The sequence below is a fragment of the Camelus bactrianus genome, chromosome 34 (genome assembly GCF_048773025.1).
Source record: "Camelus bactrianus isolate YW-2024 breed Bactrian camel chromosome 34, ASM4877302v1, whole genome shotgun sequence".
Lineage (NCBI taxonomy): Eukaryota > Metazoa > Chordata > Mammalia > Artiodactyla > Camelidae > Camelus > Camelus bactrianus.
Window position 1 is genome coordinate 20,083,792 of NC_133572.1, and position 27,936 is coordinate 20,111,727.

At 41.7% G+C, this 27,936-nt stretch overlaps 1 protein-coding gene across 6 annotated transcripts; it reads left to right on the forward strand.

Moving 5' to 3' along the window:
* The first annotated feature begins 674 nt into the window (after positions 1-674).
* On the forward strand, positions 675-27,936 carry RESF1 (retroelement silencing factor 1). 6 transcript variants are annotated; one of them, XR_012504059.1, is made up of 8 exons: positions 675-791; positions 2,049-2,140; positions 10,157-10,205; positions 13,549-13,614; positions 18,230-23,258; positions 24,154-24,244; positions 24,530-24,613; positions 27,203-27,245. XR_012504059.1 is itself a non-coding variant. In XM_074357732.1 (7 exons), the coding sequence occupies exons 5-7, from the start codon at positions 18,287-18,289 to the stop codon at positions 27,367-27,369; spliced, it is 5,223 nt and encodes a 1,740-aa protein (XP_074213833.1). In that variant the 5' UTR covers positions 679-791; positions 2,049-2,140; positions 10,157-10,205; positions 13,549-13,614; positions 18,230-18,286; the 3' UTR covers positions 27,370-27,936. The 6 variants fall into 6 exon arrangements, 4 of the variants coding, with proteins under 4 accessions (XP_074213836.1, XP_074213833.1, XP_074213834.1 ...); XR_012504058.1 differs by having other exon boundaries at positions 24,154-24,613; positions 27,203-27,267; XM_074357732.1 differs by lacking the exon at positions 24,154-24,244 and having other exon boundaries at positions 679-791; positions 27,203-27,936.

The following is a 27,936-nucleotide window of genomic DNA, read 5'->3' on the forward strand; positions in this document are numbered from 1 at the left end:
TTGCAATTCAGGACAAGCAAGCTATAGCCAAAGCCATAGGCAAGTCCAACAAAGGAGAGTTACTTTACAGAGAAAAAGGAGGAATTTGGGGTGAGTTCTTCTGAAGGAAAGCAGATGATAGTCTCTCATTGGCTAAGTTGCTGGGGTAGTCAATTTCTTAGAGGAGATGCAATGTACAGCTTTTCCTGTTGGGGCCTGTAATTGACAATTCTTCCTGTTATGGACATGGAGTGGCACTATACTGCCAGAGGGCTCCCCCTTCTGGCCTCCCACGTTCATTTTGGAGACATCTCCCTCGATTAATTTTCACAACTTTCTCCCTATAAAAACCCTCCTACAAAAACAGTCTACTTCCTTTTATTTGAGAAGGTTCCCCTGCATTAATAGATGTTCCCCCTTGTTAGAAATAGGTGTTTTCATCCCTGACTTAGACTTACTGAGTCAGCAATTTCGCAGGGGGTGCTGTTCAGTCCCTCTTTAAGAAGAGATTCTGACGCACGTTAAAGACCGTTTTCTCCGTCAGACACGCGAACCTGCCTTGCGAATTCGGTGGATGAGTGGAGGGCGGGGCCGGCCCCGGACGCTGGTCATCCGAGCGGCACTAGGACCCGGGGGCCGGGACCGCGGCCCGCGTCGGCCTGACGCGCTCCCGGGGCGGGGCCCAGCTGTTCCGGGAGCGGGGCCTCCTGCGCGGCCCGCCCCTGAGGGCGGACCCGAGCCGACTTAAAACTCCGGGGCCGCGGGGCCGGCGCGTCCTCCCCGCTCGTCCAGGCTGGGCTGTACGCCCGTCGGTAAGTGAGAGACCAGTTCTCGGCCGCCGCTCGCGGGTCTTCTCGGGTCCGCGGCGGGGCGGGGCGCGCCGGGAGCCCGGGTGCCCGCGGGCGGGGCGGGCCGGGCCGAGCGCTTTTGTTCCGCGGCGGCGACCGAGCGGCGGCCGCGGGCGCGGGGGGCTCGGGCCTCGGGCCGCCGCCCAGAGCCCGCCCTGCCCGCCCTGCGGCGTGGGGCCGCCCAGCCCCGCCGGGAGGGCGGCGCCTCGCCGGGCGTCCTCTGCCGCTCGCCCTGCTCCTTGCGGTAGAGACAGCGGAGACGTGTTTTGCTAAACTCCAAGGCGGTTGGTTGGGCTGGCGAGTGTCAGACTAGCCTGTGTTTTTAATTGCTTCCTGTCACTGGCATGGAAAGAAAAAAAATCTTTGTTTTGCGTTTGTTTCTCAAGTGTCCCCTTCCTCTCCGCCCCTATTATGCTGAACCTCCCGGAGGAGGGTTGCTCCCCTTGCATCTCCAGGTGGCCCGCCGACACGCTTGTGTCGGAGACGCTTTCTGATGCTCAGCAATAGTTAGTTCCTGGAGGCATTTTTAAGTGCACGATTGCCTACCGGTTTTAGGTGTTCCCGAGGGACGCGAATTCTCTAAGCAGATGTCCTTAGGGTCCTGAGTTCAGCTGCAAGCTTTCGGGGAATCGTTTCAGTGAAAACATTTAATTTGTAATACTTTCAGTGCCTGTACCGTCAAAATAAAGAGAACAGCAGGTGATGAGAATGAGCTTGGTTGGGTGCATTTTAGTAGGTAGGTCGGCAGAGCTTGTTTGGGGATTTTTCTGACGATTATGTTAGCTGTGAATCATGTATAAGTTTTATTCAGCGTTAACGTGCATGAATTCCTTAAGGTTTTACTGACTTATTTTTTTCCCTGTAAACAATCGGATTCTCTTTTACTGATCCAGTAAAGAAAATTGGTAAGTTAAGCTGCTGTTAGGTTAACAGTGGGCCAGGAGAAGCGCACATGAATTCTCACTTAAAAAGTGAATGAATGGTATTTTAAGGCAGACGCAGTTTGTTTCTTTGCGGTCTTAATAAGAATTCAGTAAACTTAGTGTGCTTTTGGTGCAACCTTAAGGAACACAGATTTGTTCCTTATGTTGTCACATCAAGTAATCAGATTAATATGTATTCTAATTATGACTTTAATGTGAATTTCATATAAATAAAAATATAATTATACATTTTACATTAAATTACTGTTACTTATAAAATGTTTATTGCTGTCGGTAGGACCAAAGATGTAAACACTGTATGGAGCGGACCTGAGGTGTTCGGAGGGAAATGGGGATATATACAGTAATGAAAGAAAAACATATTTAAAGGTAAGTGTGTCATCTCGAAGTAGTCTAGTCTAATTTATCTGTTATGGAATAAAATTATTAATTTGAATCAGTATTGGTTGAATATTAAACTATAGGACAATGGATTTGGTGACAAAGCTTTAGGAAAAACAGTATAGTTGGCATATCATGGAGAAATCAGTTTATCTTTGCAAGATAAGGAATAGGAGTTTATGGTGAGGTGACTGGTCTTAAGTAACTGAGGAAGAGGTCCACTTAAAATTGTTCTCTACATGGTCTGCTTGTTTATTTTTTAAGTTTATGATTTCTGGCACATGGGGGAAAGGCAGCACAGAGCACAAGTCTGGAAGAGCCAGTCCATAAAATATCAGCCTTTAAAGCCAGAGTGATTCTTTCCAGGGCCTCTGGCCTGTAATCACCAAGTAATGTTAGGAGACCTTCAACAGTGATTAAGGCCATAGTCCCTGCAATCTGACTGCTGAGCGGCAGATCTTGGCTCTCACTTGCCATCTGTGCAACCTTGGGAAAGTCATTTAACTTCTCTGCCTCAGTTTCACCTGTGAAATGGGGTAACAGTAGTACCTACTTCAGAGGATTATTGTGATAAGTTAATGAGCCTCATAGATATACTTGGAAGAGCTCCTGGTATATGGTAAGTGCTCAGTAAACTTTAGCTTTTGTCATGTTAGAGGAAATACATTCTATGGCCTACGTAAATTAACACTATGTCTTATAGAAGATTCAGTTTGCTCCTTTAAGCTCTAAATCATCAACTATGTGTGGACTAGACCCTCCACTGTAGATCATGTTGTAGCTTCTGTTTTTTTGTAAGGAAGTATAAGACACAACTCTAGTTTTTGCCTGCAGGCAAATTTGAACCTATGTCTCTATGAAATTTTTCAGCCAGGGCAGATTTTTCCAAAAGCCTTATTTTCCATATTCTGTGATATACAGGAATCTCTTCCCATTTGGATTATCAGTGTCTTGGAAGGAAGGCAAGTGTTTAAGGAGTTGATCCAATTTGATGTTTAAAAAAGGTATTTATAAAGATAAATTCCATGAAAAAATTTTTTTCAATCAGGTCTTCACCAACCCCCTCCTCCCCCCACGAAGGCATTCTTTGTTTGGAATAAACTTGGAAAACATTCAATTTAAGATAACGAGACAACAATTTACCAACCCTGTCTCTGTAAAGCAAGTTAAATTTTACTTTGTAATAAGCCTTGTAAAGAAGTGATGCTTTCAATGGAATTGTAGCCATTATCTTGTAATAACTTTTAATGGCGTGTAATCTGTAAAAGTACCAAAGCACAGTGTCGTTCACCTGAAGTGGATATTGTAGATCAACAAATACTTCAATTTTTAAAAATGGGGGGAAGAGGTAGCTCAGTGGTAGAGTGCCTGCCTAGCGAGTACAGTGTCCTGGGTTCAATCCCCAGCACCTCCACTTAAAAAATAAGTAAATAAATAAACCTAGTTACCTCTTTCCCTAAAAAAAAAAAAAGAAAAGAAAAAAGAAAATATATTTCCCATCTTTAAAAAAAGAAGTGATGCTTTGTTGGGAGGCAGCTATGTAGTGTCTCTCCTTAATTCCTAAGGGTGCTTGTGAATTGAAGGGCAGTGTTACAGGCTGGCCCGTTGAGGTACATGTCTCCAGTGAGACATTTGCTCATAGTTATAATGAGTGCAAAGATTTAATGACAATCACTAAGATTCTCTTGAGATGTATTAAATTATAAGACTTCATTTGTAAATAAAATATTAACTTGTGGTTGAAATTGCAGAGTATGTTATAAGAAATTATATTGTCCATTGTTTTAAGAGACAGAAATTATAAGCAAATTACTATTTTTTTAAGCCCCCAAAGAGAATTCATTGGGTCACATAACTTAAAAGTTCATGTAGCTTGACCTTCAGATTTGGCTGGATCCAGCATCTGAATCTGAAAGAAAGTGTTAAAAACTTGAGCCACTCTTTGAGCTCTGCTGTCTTCAGCATTGACTTCATTCTCAGGCTACCTCCCTTCACTGGGTGGCGCTAGCATCCAGGTATACAGCCAGTCAGCTTCCTTTTGTCTGGTTGCCCCCCCAGAAGTCTCTAATCAGATTCATTGATGCCCTTTGCATCACATGCCCCAGTGTGTGCTAACAACAGGGAAATGTTTTGTTAAACTACAGTTTAGAGATGTAATTCATGTATCACTTTTATATAATTCACTTTTTCCATTTACAGCGTACAGTGGTTTTTGCAAATGTTCAGAGTATACAAACCATTACCACAGTCACTGTGGAACATTTTCTGGCCCCTAAAAAGAATCTCCATCCTCATTAACAGTTGCTCTCCATTCTCCCCCAAACCACCCATCTGCAGGCAACCATTCATCTAGTTTCTATCTCTGGATTTGTGTATTCTGAATATTACTTGTAATATCATAATGTGTGGTCTTTCGTGACTCCTCTCACCTGGCATGATGTTTTCAAGGTTCATTCATCTTGAAGCGCGTGTGAACTTTATTCCTTTTTATCGCCAAGTGCTAATTCCTTTGTATGGATTGGCCACATTTTGTTTATCCTTTCACCAGTTAACAGACACTTTTTGTGGCTACTCTGAATAATGCTGTCATGAGCGTTCATTCATGTACAAGTGTTTGCATGGACATACATTTTCGGTTCCCTTAGGTATACCTAGTGAAGTTGCTGTCGTGTCATGTGATAACCATGTTTGACCTTTTCAGAAACTGCCAGGCTGTTTTTGATGAACCATAGACATTCTCGACAGCAATGCATAGGAGTTAGTTTGTCCACATACTTACTTAACACTCATCTTTTTGATGAGCTATCATGGTGAGCATTAAGTGGTATCCTGTGATTTTTCTTAAATTGCATTCATTTGGTGATTAATGATGTTGAGCATCTTTTTGTGTGCATCTTGGCTGTTGGTATATCTTTGGGGAAAGTGTCTATTCAAAACCATGTTGACTTTAAACTCGAGTTGTCTTTGTAAAAATTATCAAGGTCTAAGAGTTCTTAAAATATTCTGGATTCTGGTTTCTCTCTAGTGATCATATATGTGAGGGTTTATTTTTGGATTCTATTCCATTGATCAGTGTTTATCCTAAGCCAGTCCCACGTGGTCTTGTTTACTGTAGTTTTGTAAGTTTTGAAATTGAAAGTGTGAGTCCTCCAACTTCATACTCTTTTTCAAAATGAATTTTAGTGTCAGATTCTCAATTTCTGTGAAGGAGACATCTGGACTTTGGTAAGGGTTATACTGAATCTGTAGATCAATTTGGGGAGTATTGCCACCTTGAGAGAATTAAATCTTCCAGTCCGTGAATGTGGGATGTTTTTCCATTTATTTAGGTCTGTAATTTCTTTTGGCAATGTTTTATAATGTTCAGAGTGCAAGTTTTTCCCTTTTGATAAATGTATCCCCAAGTGTTCCATTCTTTTTGCTGTTACTGTCAGCAGAATTGTTTTCTTTTCTAGATTGTTACTATATACTTTTGGGTTTCGTGTATTGAGCTTTTATTAGGCAACCTAACCAATCTAGTTCTATTAGTTTTTTAGTGGATTCCTTGAAATTTTCTGTATACAAAATGTTATCTGCAAGTAGAGATAGATTTACTTATCCATTTCCAATCTGGTTGCCTTATTCCTTTTTTCTGTTTGCCAGCTGCCATGGCTAGAACCTCCAGTACAGCGTTGAATAGACAGGGGCAGATATCCTTGTCTGGCAGAGGAAGAATGTCCAGTCTTTAAGGCTATGGGTTTTTTTGTAGATACCTTTTGTCAATTGGAGGAAATTCCCCTCAATTTCTAGTTTTAGTAATTTTATCTGAAAGAGTGCTGGATTTTAGGATGCATTTAATTTCACTCATATTAGATGCTTTTTCTACATCTGCTTGCAATGATCATGTGGTTTGTGTCCTTTATTCTACTGATGTGTTATATGGCATTGATTCAGTATAAACAGTCTTGCATTTCTGGGATAAGTCCCACTTGGTCATGGCATATAATTATTTTTATATGCTGTTGTGTTTCATTTGCTAGTATCTTGTTGAGGATATTTGCATCTGTATTCATAGCAGGTTGGTCAGTAGTTTTATTATGATTTTTTTTCTTTCTTTCTGATTTTGGTATTAAGGTAACATTGGCCTCAAAGTTGATTTGGGAAGTATTCCCTCCTCTTTTATGTTTTGGAAGGTTTTATAGAATGGGTTTTACATCCTTAAATTTTTGGTATGGATCACCAGAAAGCCATCTGGACCTAGCCATTTCTTTTGGGGTTGTTTTTGGTTACTAATTCAGTTTCTTTATAGGTTTCTTTAGATTCCATATGGCTTGAGTTGGTTTTGGTCAATTTGGGGATTCTGCACCCAATTCCAGTGGATATAAAGGGGGGGTTCCCCCCACATCACCGACAGGCAGTTGTCTGGGGACACTAGTTGGGTGTTTGCAGTTCAGCTGAATTCTGACACTACCTGGAAATGGTATCAGATTCCACACACTGAGGGCTCAGCCCCACAAGTCGCCTTACCCCGCACCTCAGACACACAGGCCCACATGGTCACCTGCGCTTCTGACTGGTTACGGATTGGAGGTTCCCAGGACCCCAGGCCCAGGTTGTTACCTGTACTTCTGATTGACTGATTAGAGGTTTCCAAGACCCCCCTCTTCAATTAATTTGCTAGAGTGGCTCACAGAACTCAGGAACGTTTTACTTACTGGTTTATTGCAAAGGACGTTAAAGAGTATTGTTACACAGTATTCAACCGAATAAAAAACTGAAAATCTAATTGGCTTTATTCAGCATTTCATGAATCGGGGCAGCATCGCCTCTAGTAAATAGGAACTCCTGAGGAGCTGCACAAAATGGAAGGCTTTTATAGGAGCAGGGGCGGGACAAGGAGGTTATTAGCAAGAGAAAAGAAAGTATTGTTTCAGGCAAGGTTACCTCACTAGTGCTGACCAGGAAATTCCAGAAATTTAATTCCTGGGAGATGTTGAAACTGTAGTTAAGTCATGGTTTGCTGTCCTGGGGGCAAGTGGTTCCAACCTGGGGCCTGTTGTTTCCTTTTTCTTTTTTTTAACAATAGGAATTAGCACCCAGATGGACCAGATGTGTAGGGTGATGAGGTATGTGGGAGAGGGTGTGGGAGCATCTGTGTCATTCTCCAGATCCTGTGCTCAGCAGCCCTGAAGCCCCCTGACCTTGTCCTTTTTGGGGTTTTATGGAGACCTCTTTACAGTCAAGAGTCATGGAATCAGCGGCCACTGGTGCCTGAGTGGACCTCCAGCTTCTCTGCCCTCCCTGGAGCTGTGTAGGGGGAGGGGAGGGGGGGGAGGGGAGGGGAGGGGAACCCTCTAATTGTCTGGTTGGTCCTCCTGGCACCTAGCCCCCATCCTTAGGTTCTGTCTAGAAGTCACCTCACTGATGCAACAAAAGACACCTTTATCACTCACTACTTGACAATCTGAGGGTTTTAGGAGCTCTGGTGCCAGAAATGAGCATGAAGACCAAATAATACATTTCTTATTATAAGTTACACTGTCACAGGTGTTTGTCCTTTTCATCCAAATGGTCGAGTATATTAGCATACAGTTAATAGTATCTCATTTTTAAAATTTTTTAAATTTATTTTACTTACTTCTTGAAGGGGGAGGTAATTAGGTTTACTTGAGGTACTGGGGATTGAACCCAGGACCTGTGCACACTAAGCATGTGCTCTGCCACTGAGCTGTATCCTCCCCCCTGGTATCACATTTTTTTAATATAAGGTTGGTAATAATGCCCTTATTCCTGGATTGTAGTCATTTTGAGCCTTTTTTCTTGATAAGTCTAGCTAAAAGCTTATCAATTCTGTTGATCTTTTCAAAGACCCATCTTGTGGTTTTGTTCATTTTCTGTATTTTTGTATTCTCGTGGCTAAAGTTTGGCAGCAGAGGATACAGTATGGAAAGAGGAAAAAGGTGATGCATAGGCAAAGTCCACAGAAGTCAGTGCGGGCTTCCAGGTCCTGCTCCCAGAGAGCCGCTTCATGCTTCCTCTGCAGCTGGACGCGGCAGGCTCACGTGGTCTCTGGAGGCGTTGATATACACAGTAACAAATTCTTGAAGATCCCAAAGAACGTTTGTTTATGTAGGTTATATCGGTATTTCCTTCATTAGAAACCAAAGCTGAGACACTTGTAAAAAATCATTTCATTGAAAAGTAACAAAAAGTTCTTACATATTAATGTAAATGTTGTCCAAAACAGTAGAAAACCATAGTAAAAAGAGTGGTATTGTTTTGTGTTTTTGCAAAGCTCTTTAGTATCTTTCTTAATAGGAAATAGTTGGATTCTCCTATCTGCTTCTGCATGTAATGTTTTGCTACTTGTTATTTTAGTTAGAAGTTGTTGAAGGGTGTTTCTTGGATGACAGAAATTCATTTCTGGTAGGTCACTGCTGCATTATGCCCCTAAACATTCACTGCCACAGTTCCTACCCACTTTTACGTTTTCCTTCTACGTGCTCATGTCATTGGGCAAAGTGTCGTGGCTTGGGTGGCTTAGAGCCTGGGGCTGGTCAGTGTACAGCAGTGGTTGCCATTCTTTCTCATCCTGCAAAACTTGAATGGCTCCCCTGTGGTTGTTAGGGAAGGAAGACAGCGCTGATCATGGGGGTAGGGGGCGCACAGAGACCATTCAGCTAGTTCACCCCGGATGCTTGCCACCATCTGCACCAGAAGATGCTGCTGGCCGATGGAAGATCTGAATCGAAGGACAGTTGAGGGAACAGCTGCTGACTTTGGGAGTGGATGTCCTTGGAGCTGTGTCCTTGGGCTGAGGCCTGAATACTTGATCCCATTAGTCATGATTCCTCATGGTTTCCTGATTAAGGGAAAGCAGAACCCTCTTGGATGTGTTTTCTAGACTGTAGTTACGGCTCTGAATTTAACTGCCTGCTGGATCTGTCATGCTTTACCTAAACTTGCTGACAAGAAGGGAGATTCTGTCCTATGCTTATTCTGGTACCTGAAGTCTTGAATCATTCCTCAACCTTCAGTTTTATAAAATCTGAATCTGAACCCCATGACAGTTAAAAATGCCGCTGTTGAGGTTCTTGGAATCCTGTCAGCAGAACCTGGGGCTACCGCAGTAAGCACTGTAGTGTGCCTGTAACGACGGGGGTGATTAGCAGGGAGTAACAGGTTTTACAGGTTTTCTTCAGCAGCATTGCAGCGTGCTTTAGGGGAACCGTTCAGTTCTATTCAAGGAGTCTCTCTACCTCAAGAGGCATAGAATTGGCTCACTCCTATTGTGGTAAGTGGTACTTCTCTCCTTATGCAGTTTGTGTCTCCACAGAACGTTGCAGCTCATGTAGCTGATACTTGCCTAGCAAACATTAATCACGTGCACTTGGAGGCAGTTGGCAGGGATTTCGAGGTACTGGAGACCACTGCCCCTCTAAAGGGTCGGGTTTCCCTGAGGCGCTGAAATGAGTTCCTAGACAAAACACCAAAGTAGGGTAACTGCCTGCTGCCTGTGTGCTCTGTGGTCTCTCATTCCAACTTTAGGGAATACTACAACAAGAAAAGGTGGTCTGAAACTTGTCTGACCTCTGCTGTGAAGACACAGCAAACTAAGTGTAAACTTTCGAGCCCCAGCGATGGTCCCGTTGCCTCTCTGAACTTCCTGCTGCCCAGTCGTGATGGGTGTATATGTGGTTGCCAGCACCCCGAGGTGTACCTGGATTAACCAGTCAGAAGGGGTAGAGCAATTCATTCCCACTTCCCCGCTCTCCCAGGGAGAACGCCACGTGGCTCTGAGAGCTGTGAACCTCGATGGCATGTGGGACATAATGGAGAGCCTGGCTCTGGCCTGGTCACTGTTACCCAGTGTTACCTAAGAGGAAGTGTAATCATTAGGGTATCTGACTGCGGTGGCCTGTGCTTCTGAGTCAGCTTTGGAGCTGGATACATGAAAGACTGGGGGGCAGAGATGTGGGTGAACAGCTTCTCCATGGGACTCTGATGACCTTTCTCTTCTTACAGGGCCTTCATCTCACTCTGACCCACACCTTGGCAGGGCGCCCCTACAAAGGTTGGTAAGCAGCCTCCTGAGAAATGCCACGAGGTGGCTTCTCCTCCGCCTCCCCGGTTGCAGGTGCACACAGACTTGCCAGCCTCCCCTCCCTTGGGGCGTGGCTGCAGGCTGTGAAGGGACCGCAGCTGAGGTTCTCAGCTGCCTAGGACTGCTGGGCTGCGCTCACTGTTGTGACCCTTGAATGTGATCATGTGTTTCAAGCATTCAGCACAGTTCTGGACGTAAAGTCAATTCTCAAATGTTAGCTGTTACTATAAAATTTAGGATAATCTATTCTTGAAAACCTAAATTAAGGGCTGATAAGCCTAATTTCTCCTATGACTTAAGGCCACAAAAAGCCAGAGCTGGCACAGATTGAGTAAATCTCGATACTTCTGGGATTCCTCAGAAGTGGGTTTTAGACTTAAGTGTCGGTATCTGTGGTTTTGTTGATCCATTGCAAGTCAGTTTTTCAGTGAAAAATACTGGCTTTCCTCAATTTGACTACATCAGTGGACTCTAGATAAACACATTGGAAGTGGAACTGAAACCATAATGGAAAGTTCCGATTTAAAATACCAGAATGGATATATGTGTTTTTTTTCCAGATATGTGACGAGTTATATGCTTTTTTTAAGAAGGTCCTATACTTTTGAGGTACTGAAGTGCTTATAGGTGACATCGTGCTGTTGATGGTTGACACCGATGTGAAGGGGTGGGGTGGAGACGTCTTCCCAGCTACAGGTTTAAATAGGGACTTCTGTTTAACTTGGTGTTTAACAATTACAGATAATGTTTGTTCATTGGACCAACGTTTATCAAAGGCTGCAAGACAGTTGTCTGGATGTGCATCTTCTGGGTGCCCTGAGACAGTCTTTTTTATGCTTGTCATCTTGGCTTTTAATAGAATCATCTTACACTACAACAGTGTTTCAGTTTCTTTGATAAATTAATGGTCCCTCTTGTATATAAAATAATTCTTGATGTGGCTCAAGTTTTTTCTTCCGTGTTCTGTTTCTTACTATTTCATTGAACCTAAAGCAAGCCTGGGCAAACCAATATATTATAAGTCCATTTTCATAGTTTCTGTTGCTGGTTGTGTGTGCTTGTGCATTTGTGTGTAAGATAATGACTATGATTATTCCTCAAAGGTATGATTTTTTAGGTCATTTTTTGCTTTGTAATTTTCTGTAATAAGGCTGGCTTACAAATAAAGGAAGCTGCTGGGTTGATGATTTTTCAGTTAAACCACGTTCTTTGCATTGTATGAATATAGAATATTTTAAAGTGAAAAAAATATCACAAATCTTTTTCTTAACGCTGGTGAGGTCTTCATGAAAATTTTATGTGAAAATCCACATAGATTGTTAAATTTGTAGTCTACTGCAGCCACTCACTTCCCTTTATTTCCCCGCATCAGAAATTCGTCTTGATTTTGCAGGTCACAACTTGACATTCACAACTTCCTCTGCCACGGATTTCAGTGACTTGCTGTCTTTCCACTTTTCTCACAGGAAGTAATAGTAATAATAAGATTTAAATCATGAAACTGTCAAACCTAAAAACAGACTTTGTTTTCAGGATGTAGGGTTTTTTGTTTTTTTTTTAATTAAAATTTTTGAAAGAATTCTGTGATGACACGCAGCAAGCCTCCATGGATTCTGTCTTTGGAACAGGAGGGTGTGAATGGTGACTCTGAATCCCCCAGGTGGGCCATAGCACTTTATGAGAGTCGACACATCAGGGGTGCTTGTCTCGTGGCGAGGGCCACGAGGGCCACCACCGCTTCTCGGCATCAACATACTAGTATTGCCTGTTCTCCAAACCGTAACAGCCAGATGGGTGGGTTAGTAGAGCTAAACTTTGTGCCAGCTGTGTCAGGATCATTATTTAGGGTTTGCTGATTTACCTGTAGCTATTCATGGCAGGGAGGTTCCTTGGAGAATTCCCCACAGCAGAATATAAGCATCCAGTGCTTTTTGGCTTGCTGGCACCTGTGCCCATCTCTGGGCTGCTTGCTGACCCTTTCGCCACTTGACAAGAGTACATGGACTCTTGGATCCAATCCAAAGGAACTGCCAGAGAGGAGAGAGCCTTAAAAACAAGGAAACCAGTGGACAGTTATGCACTAACTGCAACCTGAGCTCCTGTAGTTTTGTTTTCCTTTTTACCTCCACTGGAAATGAATGTGGGTGTGTATAATGTGTTTAAAACTCCTATTTCCTTGTTGATGTTTTTTCCTGCCAATTCTGTTCATTATTGAAAGTGGAGAATTGAAGTCTTCGACTCTTGGTGAATTGCCTATTTCACTTGTCTGTTTCGCTTCTTGAATTTAACGCTCTGTTAAGTGCATATATGTTTATAATTGTTATATCTTGGTGGGCCAACCCTTTTGTGGTTATAAAATGTATAGTCACTCTGCCTTTCTTGTGGCTGCTATTTGCATAGTATCTTTTTCTGTCCTTTTATTTTCAGTCTGTTTTTATCTTTGATCGAGGTATGCCTATTGGAGACAGCATATAGTTAGCTAACGTTTTTAAAAAAATACAACCCGACATTCCATCATTTGGATTGTTTAACGCACTCACTTTTCATGTTGCTGATATAGAGAGACATGTGCGGTTTGTACTATTTATCTTCTGTCTCATGTCTTTTTGTTTCTCACTCTTTTGCATTAAATGAATATTTTCTAATGTGGCATTTTTGCTTTTAATATTTTTTCACTATGTATTTTTAAGTCATTTTATGGAAGCACAAGTTACTTTTAAAAATTGTTTTTATTTCTACCTTTAAAGGTGTTCAGCATTTAAAATAGGATTTGTTGTATTTGTGATTTTTAACCAAGTTAAAAGATTCTCACTGGTGTGGGGTGTGGAGAGCTAAAGACTGGGGCCCAGGGAGGTTATGTGTTGTGTTTCTCTGAGTGCCAGCAGTCCTGGAGGACGTGCAGTGGTGTGCCTGCATACGTGTAATTGACTTAGCCCAGTGGAGACAGGTTGATACTTAGGAATAAAGGGAAGGGGAGTAGGATTTTAAACACAGAGATTTGATAGGAGGAGTGTCAGCTTTGGCGCTGCAAATGAAGGTTACATCTACAAGACTTTTTATAGATTTGGTGGTCGTAGGATGACAGTGTATTTCTTTCCCCTCTGAGATATAAGCAGCTGAGTAGGGGGACCATGTGTGGGTTAGAGTGGCTGGGGACCAGGGAAGAGAGATGAGGTCTCAGAAAATAGAAGAATAAAATTAATATAAATATAATTTTCAATAAAATGAGGTAGAATTGTTGGGTACTTGAGTTTGATATATGTGTTAATAAATTAAACTCAGTTCATTGGCTTGTGTGATTTTATTCCCCCAGAAGACATTCATCATTCCTGTGCAGAGAAGGAAATTCTGAAATTCAGCCATAGTTGGAGTTTGTCAGGTAAGTGCCATGACTGTCGCAGGTGAGGGGTGATAAGAGGGCAGGGTGGAGGTCCTTCATTCAAGGTCAGTCATTTATTTTGTTCCAGTCACTGTCCAGGGGTTGAAAGTCAGAAATGAGTAAAACGGATCCCTGCCATCGGGGAACCTGCATCCTAGTGGGAAGATGCTCCGTAGGCAAGTGAGCACACAGTGTCCTTTCCCAGGCTGACAAGATGGGTTAGATTCAAGTATCTAATGTTCCTTCTACCCAGGATTCCACCAAAATTTCAGAAAAGGTGTTTCAAAAAGAAAAAAAAAGAAAAAGGACATGTAATAGGACAGAAACAAAAAATACGGAGAAGATAAGAGATACTGGAAGCTGGAATTTGGGGGCAAAGGAGTTTATCTTTCCAAGAAAAACTTAAATGATAGACTATGGAAACCCTGCCTGTGGTAATCTCCATTACAGTATTTCTTCAGAAAAATCTAAGAATATATTGTATACAAAAGTAGAGACTCTGCAGTCAGGAAAAACTTCAGAAAACTTTTAACTTCCTCCATTTAATTTAGGTAGTTCAAGGTTGGTTTTCTAGGCTTCAGTTTTCTTTGCCAGCACAGGAGAATGGGGGGAAGAAAAACCCTCATAATTATTCCTAAAGAGTGTATCTCCTTCCTACCTATGGGCTCTGTGTGAGGCTGCCAGGCCTGCCCTAGGGAAATAACCACAGCAATTTCTTCCATTTCTAGAGTCTGGAAGTCTAAGATCAAGGTGTTTGGTTTCTCCTGAGATCTGTACTTGCAGACAGCTACCTTCTCCATGTCAGTTCACGTGGTCTTTCCTGTGTGCACACTGGTGTCTTATAGGGACACTAATTCTGTTGGATCAAGGCCCCATCCTGATGACCTCATTCAACCTTAATTGCCTCCCTAAAGGCCCTCTGTCCAAATACAGTCACACTGGAGGTTAGGGCTTCAATGTGAATTTTGCAGGGGACAGAGAATTCAGTCTGTGTAACAGCTACTCATGCCCAAACTCATGTAAGAATTAGGGGGAATTACTGGAAATTTATCATTAACTCTTGCAATACTGCTGTTTACTTTGTATTATACTTCTGTCTGATCAGTTGTCTTATTAAGGAGCTTTCCTGGGAGAAGGGACATAAGGAATATACAGGTCTTTTCCTTGGGACCTGTTTTTTAACTGAAATGGGTGCACTGTCAGGCTGGACCAGCCACGGGTGATCTGGCTCCCTGACAGATGAAAGCTCAGAGAGGGTGGTTTCTTTACTACTTTGATCAAATGGCAGGTCAGGACATAGAGTTCATCAATGACTTTGACTTTCACATAAGTGAGAAGAATCGAGCAGAGAAACAGACAGCAAGGATGCAGAATGAAAGTTAAACCCCTTGGAACCAAAGTGCTTGTAATGAACCAAGTCCGTGCATCCATAGTAGGAAAGTCCAGTTGGTCCAGGAGACCAGCCTCCAGGAGGCACTCAGGCAGGTGTGGATTACTGCTGGGTCGCAAGCAATGAGGTGAAGATGGTCCACTTGGGCAGAGCCTGATGGCCGTTGCCTTAGCAAGTGGATCCTCAAAGAGATGGGAGTTACAGCAAGACTTGTCTCAAACTGACAGTCCCAGCTCACCTATATTTATAGCCCCTGGAACACATTATCTCCAAGACCAGATGTTCGGTTTGGGAGGGGGAGAGTTTCCAGCACCAACTGTGTCACCTCAGGTCAACTTGGCAGAAGATCCCCAAAATGTCTGTATTTGGAGACAGAGATCTTCAGTGCCAGCTTTCTCCCTTTAGACGTCATCTCAGGTCAGCTTGGTAGGAGAGCCCCACAGTGTCTGCCTTTGCCTGCCAGCACGCACGGGTCCGTCCTGGCCAAGGTACAGCAATGGCTAAAAGTGAAACCTCCTAAGTCATGGAGTCAGTTTCCTGTCAAGGCGTTGTTCCATGCTTGACACCAGACCTCAAAGGCTCCTTCCTGTTGTATTATTTATGAGCAAATACGTAAGTAAACGTGTGTATATATGTATGTATCTAAAAGCCACAAGAACCGCATCAAGACATCACACACATGGTAACACATGCCTTCAATCTTAGTTGACTGCACTATGACCCATAACTTAATAGATCTAAAGGATCTACAGATTTTGTATTTTCTGCATAACCTCTATGAATAGTCAGATTTGTATTTTCCTTCCCAGTTCTTACACTTTCTAGGATCTCCAGTGCAACCGTGAATAGAGGGGGATGGTAGTGGCATCTTTGTTTTATTCTTACTATTAGTCTGAATTTTTGAAGTTACCATTTATCAGAATTAAGGAAATTTTCTTTCTACGCTAGGCTTAATACCAAACCAAGAGTAGAAACTAAAATTCCTTTTAATGAATTTTAATTGAATTTAATCAAAAATTCTTATCTCTTGAAATGATCATACAACTAAAGAAATTATTATAATGTAATTTGAGTAATTTTCAAATGACAAACCTTATATTCCTGAAATAAACTCAGTTTTATCATGATGTTATCCTTTCCATTTATCACCCCATTGGGTTTACTCATTTTATTTAGGACTTTTTTGCATTTGTTTCCGAAAGAGATTGGCTTCTTGAATGTCCTTCTTTACAGTTTTTGTTATGAGAACTTCAGTACATAAACTGAAGTACCCCCTTTTTTATCCTTAAAGAGGTTATGTTGGGTTATTCCGTAAATGGTAGAACACTCCAGTAAACCCATATGGGCCTGGTGTTTTCTCTGTGAAAAGATATTTAATTACTGGTGTAATTTCTTTAAAGAGAAGTAGTATTTTTACTATGTTAGCATTGGTTGAGTGTGTTTCTCAAGGAATTTCTCCATTCCACCTAAATTTTAAATGTATTCAAATAGTTACTCAAAGTAATACACATTATCATTTTAGTGTCTGTAGGGTTTAGTGATAGCCTCTTTTCCCAATATTGTGTGTGTGTGTGTGTGTGTGTTTGTGATCAGTGTTGTCAGAGGCTTACTGATATTCATTCTTTACCAACTTGTGACATATTGAATCTCTGTATTTTTGTTCATTACTGTATTTCACTCCTTCACTTCTTTTCCTTGGATTAACTTGTTATTCTTAACTTGGATTAATGCAGACATTGTTTCCCAGTCATCTTTTTTTTTAAATAAGTCTATTTAATGCTATAAATGAGCCTCAAGTCTTATGTGAACATTTGGATAGAAGCCTGTTACAGAGAAAAGCCAGAAGGAAGTGGCCCATTTTTAAAGTGCTTTAAAGAAAAGAATTGTCACCCCCAAATTCTGTATGTAGTAAATATCTATCCTGGCTTGTCCCCGAGTCCCCCCTCACCCCACACAATGCATATGTTGCTGCTCTAACCTCCAGTGTGACTGTGTTTGGAGGTGGAGCCTTTAGGGAGCTAATTATAGTTAAACAAAGCTGTGAGGGAAGGGCCCTGATCCAGTAGGACAGGTATTATGATCAGAGGAAGAGACAGCAGAGATCACTGCATTTTATTTATCTGGCAATTTTCTAGTTACTTTTTTCCTATGATTTCTATATTAATTCCACTGTGAATTAATCTGAGTTATTTTAATCCTTCAAAAACAAGGTTTGCTTATGGCCTAGCCATATGGTCAGTGCTGGTAAGAATTCCAGGTATACTTGGAAAGAATGTGTATTTTGCACTTGTTAGGTGTACTGTTAATATGTGTAGGTCAAATTTGTTTAATTTTGTTATTTTAATCTGTCTTTCTCCTGTCGTATGTTATGGTTATATTATTATTGTCCATTTGTAGATATGTACTGTTGGTGAGAGTGTAAGTTATTTCAGTCTTTTTGGAAAGCAGTTTGTCACTGCTCATGAAAATCATTGTAATGTCCTTTGACACACTGGTTTCACTTGCAGGAATTTCCAGAAACATTTAGCACACCTATAAAAGCATAAATATAAGAAAGTGCAGTGTAGGATAGTTTTGAGAACCAAATACCCATCACTAGAGGACTGGTTAAATGGTGATATGCCTATAAAGTGGAATGGTATGCAGACAGTGAGATAGGTGTTTGTGCACCAAAATGATAAGATATCCTCAGTAAGGAAATTATGCAAACTGTGGGCAGCATGTTTGGTAAGATTCCATTTGTCTTAAAAAATGAGGTTTTATTTATCTGTTAGTGTTTTTCACACACACAAGTTTTCTGAAAGAAGAGGTAACAATAGATGCCTCTAGAGAGTTAGACATTGGGGATGGTCAGTAGTAAGAACTTTTTAGTATATGTTTGATTTTTTTTTTAACAGTGAACATGGGTTACTCAGAGTAAAAAAGCTAGTTAAATAAATGAAGCAGTAAGTAATTGCCACTTAAAAGTGCAACAAACAAAATACTACCTGTAATGTGAGAATGAATTCCTTAAACACCCCAGAAATTGTATTGACATTTGCCATATTTATTGCATCTTTCTTTGCTGTTCTTCTTACCCAAATTAAAGATGAGGCTTTGTCTACTCTGAGGCTTCAGAAATTTTGATAGACATGTTCAGCATTGGTGATAAGGTGAACTAATTCTCTTTGAAATTCTATCCAGGCAAAACAGCTTTTTAATAAAAGATTATTTTATTTCCTGCAGATTTCTGACATTCAAAACAACTGGCTTTTAAGACTCTGATACTGCATCAAATCGACGATGAACTGGAATGCAAAACCAGAGAGTGTCGCCTTACCACCACAGTATCCTAAAAAACAGGCATCTTTTTTGGAGCAGGCTTTAGTTAACACACTTAGCATGACGTCTCAAAGTTCTTTAAACCATCCTGGAAGTAACCAAGAAGGATGCCCATTTCTCAGTAATTCAAATCCAGTTTCACAGCCACTGCTCAACATCAGAAATTATAAATCTCAACAAATGCCTATTTCTGATATGCATGGTGGGACAATTGTGACCTCACAGACGTCCGTGGAGAGAATAATACATGCCAATGTTAAAGGACCCAAACAACGAAGTCATGATTTGCACATGCCTTCAGGAGTTACACAGGATGTGTGGCTGAACTCGCCGATGAGGAATTCTATGCTTTCTCATACAGGGGCAACTGTATCTCATCAAACTGGTTTCGGAACGAACATGCCCAATGTACATGCACTACAGAATCAATTTGTAACATCAGATACCTATTCTATGCAAATACATATGATCCCTTCTAATTCTGGAAGAGTTCCTGTAACTTATCAAGGAAACCCAAGACTTAACCCACCTTTACCCGAGCAGCAGGTTGACTGGTCACAGCAGTGTGCGTCCAGTGGACTGCCTTACCCAGATTACAGGCCACTTCCAAAGCAATACAGCTATTCACCACGAAGCTTTTTGCAAGATCCTCCTTTTCAGGAACAAAACCCTATGTCATCTGTATCACTACAAGTTAAAAAAAGTCACCCTCCAAATCCTGCACTGACTTTACAGTCAAAGCAGACTGCAACCGTACCGTCCTACCAATACGCAGTTACTCAAACTGACAAAAGGCCACCCCCCCCTCCTTACGACTGTCGGTATGCAAGCCGTCCTCTGCAGAGGACTCAGCACGTTGTTAAAGTCCCTTCTATGGAAGTTCCTCACAGTCAAGACGTGCACTTACCTGAAATGAGGAAAGAATTTTTTAAAGGTTTTCAACAGCAATGGCAAAACGTTAACGAAAGTTTCAGCATGATGGGAAATCCCTGTAACTTGAGAGGAAATAGCAACGTCAGTCAGCCTTTTGATGAACCTGTCAGATCGTCTGTGGATGGTGTTCAGGCTCTTGCTCAAAGTAATCAAGAGGAAAGAATGGATTCCCGAAATCTGACTTCAAATCAAGTACTTGACACAAGTGCCACAAAAGAAAAGTTAGTGAGGGATATTAAAACGTTGGTAGAAATAAAAAAGAAGTTTTCAGACCTTGCAAGGAAAATTAAAATTAATAAAAATCTTTTGATGGCAGCAGGCTGTATTAAAACAACAAATACCCCTTACGGTGAATCGGCTCAAAATTCTGAGTTGTCTCTGAAACAAACTGTCAAAATCCAGCCTGGGCCACAGGTAACCCTGGTCACTCCACAGACTGCAGAGAATAAACCACCAACAGTAATGGGATCTGCAGAAGAAACAAATAGAATACATAGTACATTGAATTCCACCCTTCAGGACAGAAATTTTAACCAAGTCAGTTCTGTTTTACTAAATTCTGCCTGTTCGGAAAAATTGCCAATACCAGAAGGGTTACATGATTTGAAAGTTGTGAGTTCTTTAAAGACATCAGCTGTTGAGATTACCCAGGCAACACTAAATAACACCCAATTTTCATCAGGAAATTTTGTCAACGTTGCACAAAATGGGCCAACAAATTCTGAAACAGCTTCTCTTCCTCAGTCTACGTCCTTTGAGGAATATGCTTCAAAATATCCAAATAAAAATAGGCTAATTCTCAGTTTACTCGCACCTGGAGATAAAACTCTGAAGACATTATTAAAAGATACTAATGAAACTATTCAAGATTCAAAGCTGCATAGTTTTGAAATAAATCCAAATGCCCAAAACACTGGTGACCAACTGAATCTGAAAACCATGGAAACTCCAAGTACATGTAATATAAATGCCAAGATTTCAGACAGTTCTTCTTGCTTTCAGCTTAAATCCTTAAATGAACTGTCTTCTAAAAGTGACCACCACTTTTCAACGGAATTGCTAGCAACATGTCTTTCTTTGTGGAAAAAGCAACCTTCAGAACTTACAGAAGGAAAACCATGTAATGAGTCAAAAGCAAACAGAACTGCAGTTGGACTTTCAAAGCCTGTGGAAACCTGCGAGAAGAGTCCACTTCCAGCTGTTGGAAATTGTCAGAATAAGATTGTAAACAGCTCACAAGAAGCAATTCTGTCGATGGTGGCACAGAATTATGAGTCTTCAGGTGCAACGACTACAAAGGGAATTGCTGTAGTGTCGCCCTTAATTCTTTCAGATGTCAAAACACTGTCTGTCAGAGGTGCAACTCCTGAAGCCTTACCTGAAGCAGTGTATCCAGTTATTGAAGAAGGCAGTGTCTGTAGCTTACAGAATAAATTGGTAGAAGATACTGCTTCGAAGATTACTGTTAATGAGCCAGTAACAAGTACTACAAGCAGCAAGGTTTTCCCACTGATTCAGAAGGAAAAGCATGAGCCAATGAATGCTAATTCAGAAGGCACACCTCATGCCAGTCAAGGGAAGCAGAACAGATCAGAGCCAGATACCCAGTATCCTATGAGGGATCAGCAAGCTTCGTGTATATCAAAGGATAGCGACGCTGTGAGCAGCGATGTATTACAGATTGGCGATATTTGTTCTCTTGTTGAAGGCGATACCTCTTACAATTCCCAAATAGCAAAGATATTCAATTTGTCCCCTTTAAACAAAGTTGAGCCACAGAAGCCCTCTCTGCCCAACCCCCAAGGGACAAATAGTAGCCAACAAAATGAACAGTTGGATAACATCACTGAAAATAAAGACTTTGGTTTTCAGGATATTGTGCCGTGCACAGATGTGTCACGTAAAATAACTGACCAGTCACAGTCACTGCAACCTTCAGAATCGTCATCTTTGAAGTACGTTGAAGCAAAGAGTGGCATTCTGGAGGAAAGCAGTTTGGAGCATGTCGCTAAAAATGAAGGCATGGCTGACGATACGTGTTCATCGGCTGCTGTTCAGCAGGACAGTTGCCCTCAGGAAGGTGATGTGTCCTGCACTTATACGGACCAGGATCCTACAAGAAACGAGATTCTCAGTGACAAGACACCCATCTTATACCTGCACGATCAGCTGTCAGAACTTTTGAAAGAGTTTCCCTACGGTATTGAACCTGTGAACTTGCATGAAGGTTCTGTTGTCCAGCAAACGACAGACCAGATGTCAAAAGCTCAAGCTTGTGACAAAACCGGTTGTAACTCCAAAGACTCCACAGACCAAATCCAAATTACGATATTGAACTTGGAGCAAATGAAAGAATTATTTCCTGAGCAGGACGACCAACTGACAGAACCTCAGGAAGAAAAGCCTGTCCCAAAAGACAGGAAGCAGTGTGACCCACAAGCACGTACAGTTGAAGAAAGTTGCGAGTCTGTAGCAGTGGATTCAGAAAAAGATGATGTGCGTTGTTGTGCACTGGGGTGGCTCTCTATGGTTTATGAAGGAGTTCCTCAGTGCCAGTGTAGTTCTAGTGAGAACTCAGCCTCCAAGGAAGAAGGGAAAGGGCCGTGTTCTCCCTTGGAGACCAGCAGTTACAAACAAGGACAGAGAACTGATAGATGTGACCCTGTTGCATTTAATAAGCCTCCGAGTAATAATCCAGAGACTCCTGTGAATTTACCAGTTGAGAAAAAGCATGTTCCTGAAACAGAGCAAGGCAAGAATGTAGAAGATAAATCCAAAGCAAAACCTAACAGCTCCCTAAGGACAGAACAAGAGTTGTCTGGTCCACTTCTATCCAAAGCTGATAAGAAACTAGATTCCTCCTTGCAGAGTCACAAAAGAAAAAAAAGACTGCAATTTCATGAGATAACTTTTCACTCCACAAGCAAAATTACAAAATTTTCTCAAGAGGGCCTGCAGAGGAAGCTCATGGCCCAAAGCCTACGCCCATTAAAGCCAAAGATGGGTTTTTTGACAAGTAAAAATAAAGATCTGCATATGAAAAATGGCTCCCTGGTGCCATCAGTGTCCCCAGAAAAGAGAAAATTGAAAGCAGGTGGCTCCAAACAAAAAGTTTTGGAAAAAAGGAAGTTGGATGAAGGGAGCGTACTTGACTCGGAGATGAAGAGGAAGAAGAACGATAAGCCCGAGCGGGGTAAACATGTGGGAGGCGGTTCCTTTAAATTCCGTTCTCTTTTCTCCACCCCCAGTGAAAGAGCCAGGATTAAAGAAAAGACGGCCCCGAACGTTACGTCCCCAGGCTCCAAGGATAGCTCATCGAAAATTCATAGAGTCCTGGCCCCGAAGGAGTATTTATCAAGGCAGACGCTTATAGAAGCAGGGCCTAGCGGCAAAGCGTTAAAGAAAAGTTACGCAAAAAGCGCAACGTGTGACTCCCAGCACGTGAGGCCCGGTAAGCTTTCTGTGCGAGTTGGAAGTTGTGAGAAGTCAAACAGCAGCCTTCAGACCGCCAAAGAATCGTTTAATGTCTGTACCAGCCGTGGCAAAACCCTCAAAATCCATCATTCCAAGGAGTCTAAAACATACATTTCAAGGAATAGTAAAGGAACGGTTGGTGGAAAACAGCCTGATAAAATGTGGATTGATAAAACCAAATTAGACAAGAATTTAAACAATGCAAATAGTGACGTTGAATTCAGCCAGATGTCCTCCCAGGCAAAGGATCAAAGGAAACTATATCTGAACAGAGTTGCATTTAAATGCACTGAACGTGAGCGCATTTGTCTCACAAAATTAGATAATTCACCCAGGAAGCTTAATAAAGAGAAGAGACCAGAAGGTAAACCTAAGAGCCTTGTACCTGTGAAAGATGCCGCGGAGAAACTGAGCATGCTGGAGTTTAAGTTATGTCCAGAAGGACTGTTCAGTAAGAATACAAACCCCGTTGAAGACCAAAAGGATCTGCAGCCTTGTCCTAGGAAGGAGCAAGCCCCTGTGCAAGGTCCAGTTTAATTTTTTTTGATGGTGTCTGCAACGTTTTAACACATTTTCATTGTAGGTCCTGCAAGCGGGGGAGCACCTCTCCTGCCATCTGAGTAGCTAGGACCAACTTGAATGCGCTTTGCTTTTCTTAGTATTTGGTTTTCTCAGTAAGTTGATGGTTCGTTGGGCAGTGTTTGTTTTAAGTTTATTTCTCCCTTACTGTAAATGATACCAGAGTCATACTAGTGATAAGAGGGGTATCAAATTGTAAAGTCTGCCAAGTACAGAGATTTCCTTTTGTGCCAAGAGGTGAAAAACATTCTTCTAAGTTAGAAAAGCATTACATATACGTTGTTTCAAGTCTTGCTTTTGTCCGTTCTTTGGGCTTGCAATTTCAAAGCCTTCTGAATTTGAAATTTTGGTCTGAATAGTAGGAAATACGTAAGGATTGTTTTTATATGTATGGAAGTGGTCCAGCTCACTGTCATTTTTGAAGCAGGTGATGACTGTGTTGTCACTAAAGTGGTGATGTCTAGTCCACTCACGAAATACACGGTGGGAACACGGTCGAAGCTGTACCATTCCGTGTTACCACACCCAGAAGGGCAGTCATGACTTTTGGTTAGCCGGATGATAGAATTCTCAGTGTAGTGCAGGGTGGGAGGAGAGAGTAGAGAACTAATTATTTCTGGTAGTAAGGACACATTTAGGGTTTGTGGATATCATATATAAAACATTGTTGAGAAACCCAGACTGGGAAACTAAAGGATTTGAGTGGAAATCTCACTTTCTCCTGTGCTGTTCAGATAGTGTGTGTCGGGGTGCTTAGAGTTACAAGGTAAATAAGGCACATTTTCTTGGAAGGTGGTGGTGGGATAGATGATTAAATAGGAGTATATGGTTCATTTTGTAAGGTATTGGTGATGACACTTGGTTCTTATAACTGGATCCTCCCTGAGGCGCTGGGTGTGATGGAAACGTTGGAAGTGGGTGGACCAACATGAGGCACGTTCTCTATCTCGTGTGCCCTTAAACACCTTGGGGCGAGTTGGTGTTCAGCCTGTCTGGGAGAAACATAATTGAATGGTGAAGATAAGCTTTTAAATTGTGAGATACTCAGGCACTTCATATGGGAGAAAGCATTTTTCCAGGCCCTCTCTAGAAAGAGTTATCTGTGAATGTATCTAATGTCTTCTAAAATCTATTTTAGGCTTACATGATTTTCTTTCATTATAGTACTAAAAGAGGTGATTAGCAGTATCTAGAGGTCTGAAATGAATATTTAAATAGTTTCAGGAATAAAAAGTACAAAAGAAGACTGGTTAAAATGTGTGACTGAGGAGAAAAGGATGCCAGAAGCCAACCAAGAAATAGGTAAAATCATCTACGTTTTGATTTTATTTGTTGGGTACTCTGTCGTATATAAGCTGAATGCTGATTAAGAAACTTTTGTGAGATTTGATTTTTATCCATATTCTTTTAAGAAATAACTTGGTGTGTATGTGTGAGTGGTAGGAAGACATTCTGTTTTTTTCTGTCATGCTGTGGAGAGGGAAGCAGTGATGTTTCCTTTTAGCAAGAAAAGTAATTCTCATCACAATACTTTTCCTGTGTTGACTGTGGACAGTATATACTTGGTTTTGCAGCTCAGAAGTTCCCTCCCGAATACTCAGTTCTGACACTGTAGTGAGAAAATGGCTGTAGAGGAATGAATGAATGAGTGTGGGCTATGTTCAAATTAAACTTTACCAGTACTTGAAAGAGGCTGGATGTGGACTACAGGTCATACCCCTAGATGAGATGATAGGTAAGTTAATTCAATTCTCAAAACCAGGTGGACAAAGATGTTTCTGTTTATCAGTGAGAGGTTAGATCATTTGACTGGAGTTACATAGTCAGTGGCTGAACGGGGACTTGAATCCAGTCTTTCATTTTGATCATGAAAGTCTGATGCTCCTAATTGTTTATTTACTTATTTATTTGTTGGCTGGGGAGGGATTTGGCCTGAGGGCCAACCAAAGCCTCCAGCATCTGATTTAATTAGTGGAATGAATATATTTTGGATTTAGGGTTTTGCATTGAGAATTAGAAGCTAGGGTTCAAGAGTTTTGTTTTAATTTTGGTTAATTGAATACACAAAGACGAGTTTATATGGAGTCTCTTAGAAACAGAAAGAAGCAGAACTTCACCGTGAGCAACAATAAAGCACATTTTTAAACAAGAAGTGTGAAAAAGGATGAGGGAGAAGAGCTTAAAACAAATAAATGTACTTAAGCAGGCGTGTAGAATTGAGTCTTGTAGCCTGAAGATGCATGTAGGGAAAAAACTCAGCTGAATCACAATCAAGAAAGAAGAAATGCGCTATTGATTAGAACAGGAAGACGACCAAAAGATGGGGAAATGAATTAGAGCAGAAAACGCTTCTAAAGTGGAACACAGGAAGTCAAAAATGAGAAAGGTGGAAATGGGTGTGGAGGATTGGGGCAAAATGGTCCTTGGAGGTGGGAGAGAGACATAAGCATTACCTCAGAGATAAAGAGGCATTACTGGGGTGTGAATCAGAAAATATTCAGAAGACAGAAGTCCGCGCAGATTGACGGGAGGCTCAGGGAGACGCATGAGCTAAACGACGGACATAAAGGCGGCTGCAAACAGGATGAAGAAATAGAGAGTCCAGGTGGGACGTCAGAATTCAGGATCACAGTGAAAAAGGCACCATCCAGGGCCCAGACACAGTGAGAGCGGCACCAGGGAGAGAGACCAGCCAAGAAACAAGGCGCGGGGCTCCGTCAGAAGTCAGGAGTCTGAGGTTTGCAAATGTTAGCCACTATACATAAGAACAGATTTTAAAGCAATTTCTTCTGTGTAGCACAGGGAACTATATCCAGTATCTTGTAATAACCTTTAATGAAAAAGAATATGAAAACAAATCTGTGTATGCGTGACCGGGACATGGTGCTGTGCACCAGAAACTGACACATTGTAACTGACTGCACTTTAATTAAGAACAAACAAAAAACAAACTAAGGAGACTCAGGGAAAGCGTGAAAGACAAAACATCCCAGACGGAGAGGCTGGAGACAGAACCAGCGTGGAGTGAGACAGAGACAGATGTCGCAAGCTCCCAACCAGCTGTGAGAAACGCATTTCAGATAAGTAGGCCCTGCGTTTGGCAGAGGTTGGAGTGTGGGCGGAGCAAGTTGTGGAACTGTGGGCCAGGGCGAGGGAGGAGAGGAAGGAACAGAAGCCCCTGAGAAGCAGCTCAGAGCCCGACCCCAGGCGTCAGCATTACTGGCGCGGGAAGGAGAGCTAACGCGGACACAGAAGACATTGAAACAGAATTAAGAGGACAGAGTACTTGGCCCACCCAGGCAGGAAGAGGTAAAACAAGACTTACCCAGAAAGGAGTGGCTCGAGCAGAAATGGAAAGTGGGAATTTGTTATTGGAACAGCTTCTGAAATCAAGAGGCACATCCAGGAATGCACAGAAAGAGGAAAGTTGGCCGGGTCCCTGAGAACGAAGGGATAGTGAGGCTAACGGCAGCACCGCAGTGGCCTAAAGCAGGAAGGGACGGCTGTTTCCGAGCCTAATGCATAGTAGCAAGGCCAGAGGACTTGCAGACGGCCCTTTGCACTCACTCTTTGGAACTGGCTTTTTATATTGCTCGTTCAGATGGCTGTTAGGAAAGTCACCTTTATAATGTGCAATGATAAGAGGTTTATTGGGCAAGGATAAAGGAGGGGCACAAGCAGCCCTGGGCAGGGAAGACAGGGCCGCAGAGGAGAGGCAAGATGTCCTGTGTGCGTCATTCATAATTCTATAGGTAGAGAGCCATAGCTTGTCACACTGAGCGCTTGGCCCTAGTTTATCCAAGACGAAAACACATTTTTCCTCTCAATTTAGACTGCTTGTATACTGGTCACCAACTCTAAGAATAATGGATAAAATTTTTGTTTCCTCAGATGATAATGTTTTGGCTCATTCAAGACTCGCCAAGGGAAGCTTCAGTGCGGATGGATTTGAGACACTACAAAACCCAGTAAAAGACTCAAAAGCAATGTTTCAGACCTACAAAAAGATGTACATGGAGAAGCGAAGCAGGAGTCTTGGTAGCAGCCCGTTAGAGTAATTCTGAGACTCAGTTCTTCTGATGGTTCCATAATTGCCACCAGAAAATCTGTCACTTTAAGTTCAGAATGTTTTTCTGGAAATACAATTGCCATGATAAAATTTCTCAGAGATTTTGGTTACCACTTAGGTTATGCATATCATTGAAATCACTTAGTTGGCTTGAGAACCTTATTTGTGAGTAGCAGACGTAAGAAATAGACGGTGTTTGTCAAGGAAGCCATAAGGGATGGAATTTTGACGTTCTTAAACCAAGTTTACCATTATCTTGAAAGGCATTTTTATCTTATTTTGAAATGCTAACTAAAGGAGACCTGTTCCTCAGTTAGGGACTTGTTTATTTCAGCTGGGACTGTAAATATATTTTTGTTTCTAAAACATGTTAGCAAAACTTATTTTTCAAAAATGCTGTGAATGTTGTCAAAGTATATTCTTAAGTACTTTGTACCAAATTGTAAACTTTTTGTCAGAGGTCTTGTTTTATACTTGTTAAACTGAACACAACTTTTGCATAATGTTTAAACATTACATTTCATACTTGAAATAAACATTTATTTTTTAAAAAATA